General features: G+C 41.3%; 1 protein-coding gene across 1 annotated transcript; it reads left to right on the top strand.

The window, feature by feature from the left end:
* Window positions 1–629: 629 nt before the first annotated feature.
* On the top strand, window positions 630–2,168 carry LOC142334999 (60S ribosomal export protein NMD3-like). Its single transcript, XM_075383328.1, has one exon. The coding sequence runs from the start codon at window positions 630–632 to the stop codon at window positions 2,166–2,168; it is 1,539 nt and encodes a 512-aa protein (XP_075239443.1).
* Window positions 2,169–2,536: the final 368 nt, after the last annotated feature.

The following is a 2,536-nucleotide window of genomic DNA, read 5'->3' as shown; positions in this document are numbered from 1 at the left end:
TGGCGTATTGTCATCATCTCTGATTCTCATTAACAATAGGTTATACTAGAAATGTTTTTTATCTTAAATGACTTAACAGGCACTTTTTAGGAAATCGTTGTTAATTGCTCTCAAAAGCAATTTGTAGCAAATATATTAATCCGGTTTGTCTCTTTTATGCAGTTTTTCGCCTGGCCGATTTTTTGTCGGACCCAATCGACCTTCGTCTTCAGAAACGGGATAAAGCGGTAGCTCCCTGTTTGCATTAAGTTCTCTTAGAGCTGTTCAGCCCACTAGTTTTCAAGTATGCGATGAACAGAAGCTGAACAGAGATTTATGGTGTTAAGGGCGGTTCTTAGAAATTGATCCCACACCCCACCCACCGCCCCCACATTAGTCCCCCAATCCACTTTTGCACGCCCGCTGTGGTGCACCCCCGCTGCGGTGCACCCCCGCTGCGCTCAACTTACGCCCCTTCAATTAATCTTAAGCTAGCCTCACTAAACCGTGGCTAGCTACTGAAGAAGCCAACCGCTCGCAGGTCGTTTGAGAGCAATTCGCCCGACGCTAGTCGGTTATGTTTTTAGGTAATTGCTGTTTTTTATCGTCACTGAAATTATTGGAAAGTTCTGTTATCAAATTTCAGAGCCATGGACACCGATTCAGCGATATTCGGACCTTCAGAGAATGTGGTCATTTTATGCTGCCAATGTTCGACTCCAATTCAACCGAACGCAGCCAACATGTGTGTAAATTGCATCAAAGTGCAAGCTAATATCGTCGATGAAATCTCAACTAGCAACACACTTGAAGTTTGTCAGAAATGCTCTCGCGTACTTCAACCACCTAATCAATGGATAACCGCAGATTTGGAATCAAAGCAGTTATTGGGAATTTGCCTGAAGCGAATCAAAGGTTTGAAGAAAAGTCTTCGACTCGTGGACGCTTCGTTTCTGTGGACTGAGCCGCATTCAAAAGTTGTGAATGTTAAAATTGTGGTTGAGAAAGAAATAGAAGCCGGTACAATTCTGCGACAGAATGTAGTTGTCACTTTCATCATTCAAAATCACATGTGCGATGATTGTCATCGAACTGAAGCTCAAGATTTCTGGAAAGCGGTTGTACAAGTTCGTCAGAAAACAACTCATAGAAAGACATTCTATTACCTGGAACAGCTAATTCTCAAATATAATCAGCATTCATTATGCACTAATGTTAAAACCGAAAGCGGTGGAGTTGATTTCTTTTTTGCACGAGAACAGGAAGCGCGGAAGTTTCTAGAATTTGTTCAGCAAGTGGTACCTTGTCGATACACAGCGTCGAGGAAACTTAAATCGCACGATACGCATGATAACGTGTACAATTATAAGCACAATTTCAGTATTGAAATTGTTCCTGTTTGTCGTGAAAATATAGTGGCTCTTCCCAAGAAATTAGCCCAATCTTTGGGCAATTTATCTCAATTGTGTATATGTATTCACGTGACAAATCTGATTACGTTAATCGATCCATTTACATTGCATGTTGGTGAGGTATCGGCAAACGTTTTCTGGAGGGAGCCGTTTTCGGCCATTTGCACGCCAACTCAATTGACCGAATTCGTAATTATCGAGGTCGAAATTGTGGACGAGTCAGAAATGAACCTTGGAAGCGGTGGTGTCGTTTCGAACCGACACATGCTTGCAGATGTTTACATGAGCCGACCAAATGAAATCGGACTGTCGCAAGTACACACCAGGACTCATTTAGGACACCTTCTGAGACCCGGAGATACTGTACTGGGGTTTGACTTCCGTTACAGCAACGTCAATCACGCGATTCTTGAGACCATGTCTGCTGATAAGATTCCAGACGCTATTATCGTGAAGAAAATCTACCCAAACCGCGTGAAACGAAACCGAGAACGAAACTGGAAGCTGAAAAAATTGGGAATCAATCATCGCGATTCAGTGTCGTACAGTAACGACGGAGATTACGCCGATTTCTTAGAAGATTTGGAGGAAGATCCGGTAATGAGGAGCAAAGTGAATATCTATGCGGATAAAGGGAAGCAGAAGCAGGGATCATCGAGAGTGCAAGATCACGGAGATGGAATGGAAGTTGACGGAGCGAATAATGCGGATGAAGAATATCCAAAGATTTCTCTGGCGGAAATGTTGGATGATCTGAATTTAGATGGGGCTGAGTGAATTCATGAAAAAAATATTAAATAGCTCCGATAATAATTCATTTGCGGTATAAATGTTTAATGAGAAATTGGTTTTGAATTATCAACCTCGCTCCTAAACTCTTTTAATAAACTTAGAGCATTCTTCACTTTAAATTAATGTGGAATTTGTTCTCATTGAATGTCTGAGAAAATAACCAAGGGTTGGATTGTATTGGTGATCTGTCTTTTTACAATCCGAAATACAACTTGAAAGGGATTATTGGTTTTATTGAGGCTTTCTTAACAGAAGTACTATTTGTTCAAACGTTTTGACCTAAAAGAGAAAGTGGGTAAAATTACCGTGTGAACTGAGCTAGAGAAGTAGTCTGATCAAGCGATGCGTTCAAT

Source organism: Convolutriloba macropyga, chromosome 2 (genome assembly GCF_964194025.1).
Source record: "Convolutriloba macropyga chromosome 2, txConMacr16.3, whole genome shotgun sequence".
NCBI lineage: Eukaryota > Metazoa > Xenacoelomorpha > Acoela > Convolutidae > Convolutriloba > Convolutriloba macropyga.
This window is presented reverse-complemented; position numbering and strand designations above follow the sequence as displayed.

What these genes read in the sequence shown, in the direction of transcription:
- LOC142334999 (XM_075383328.1), top strand. Translation starts at nt 630, where the DNA reads ATGGACACCGATTCAGCGATATTCGGACCTTCAGAGAATGTGGTCATT.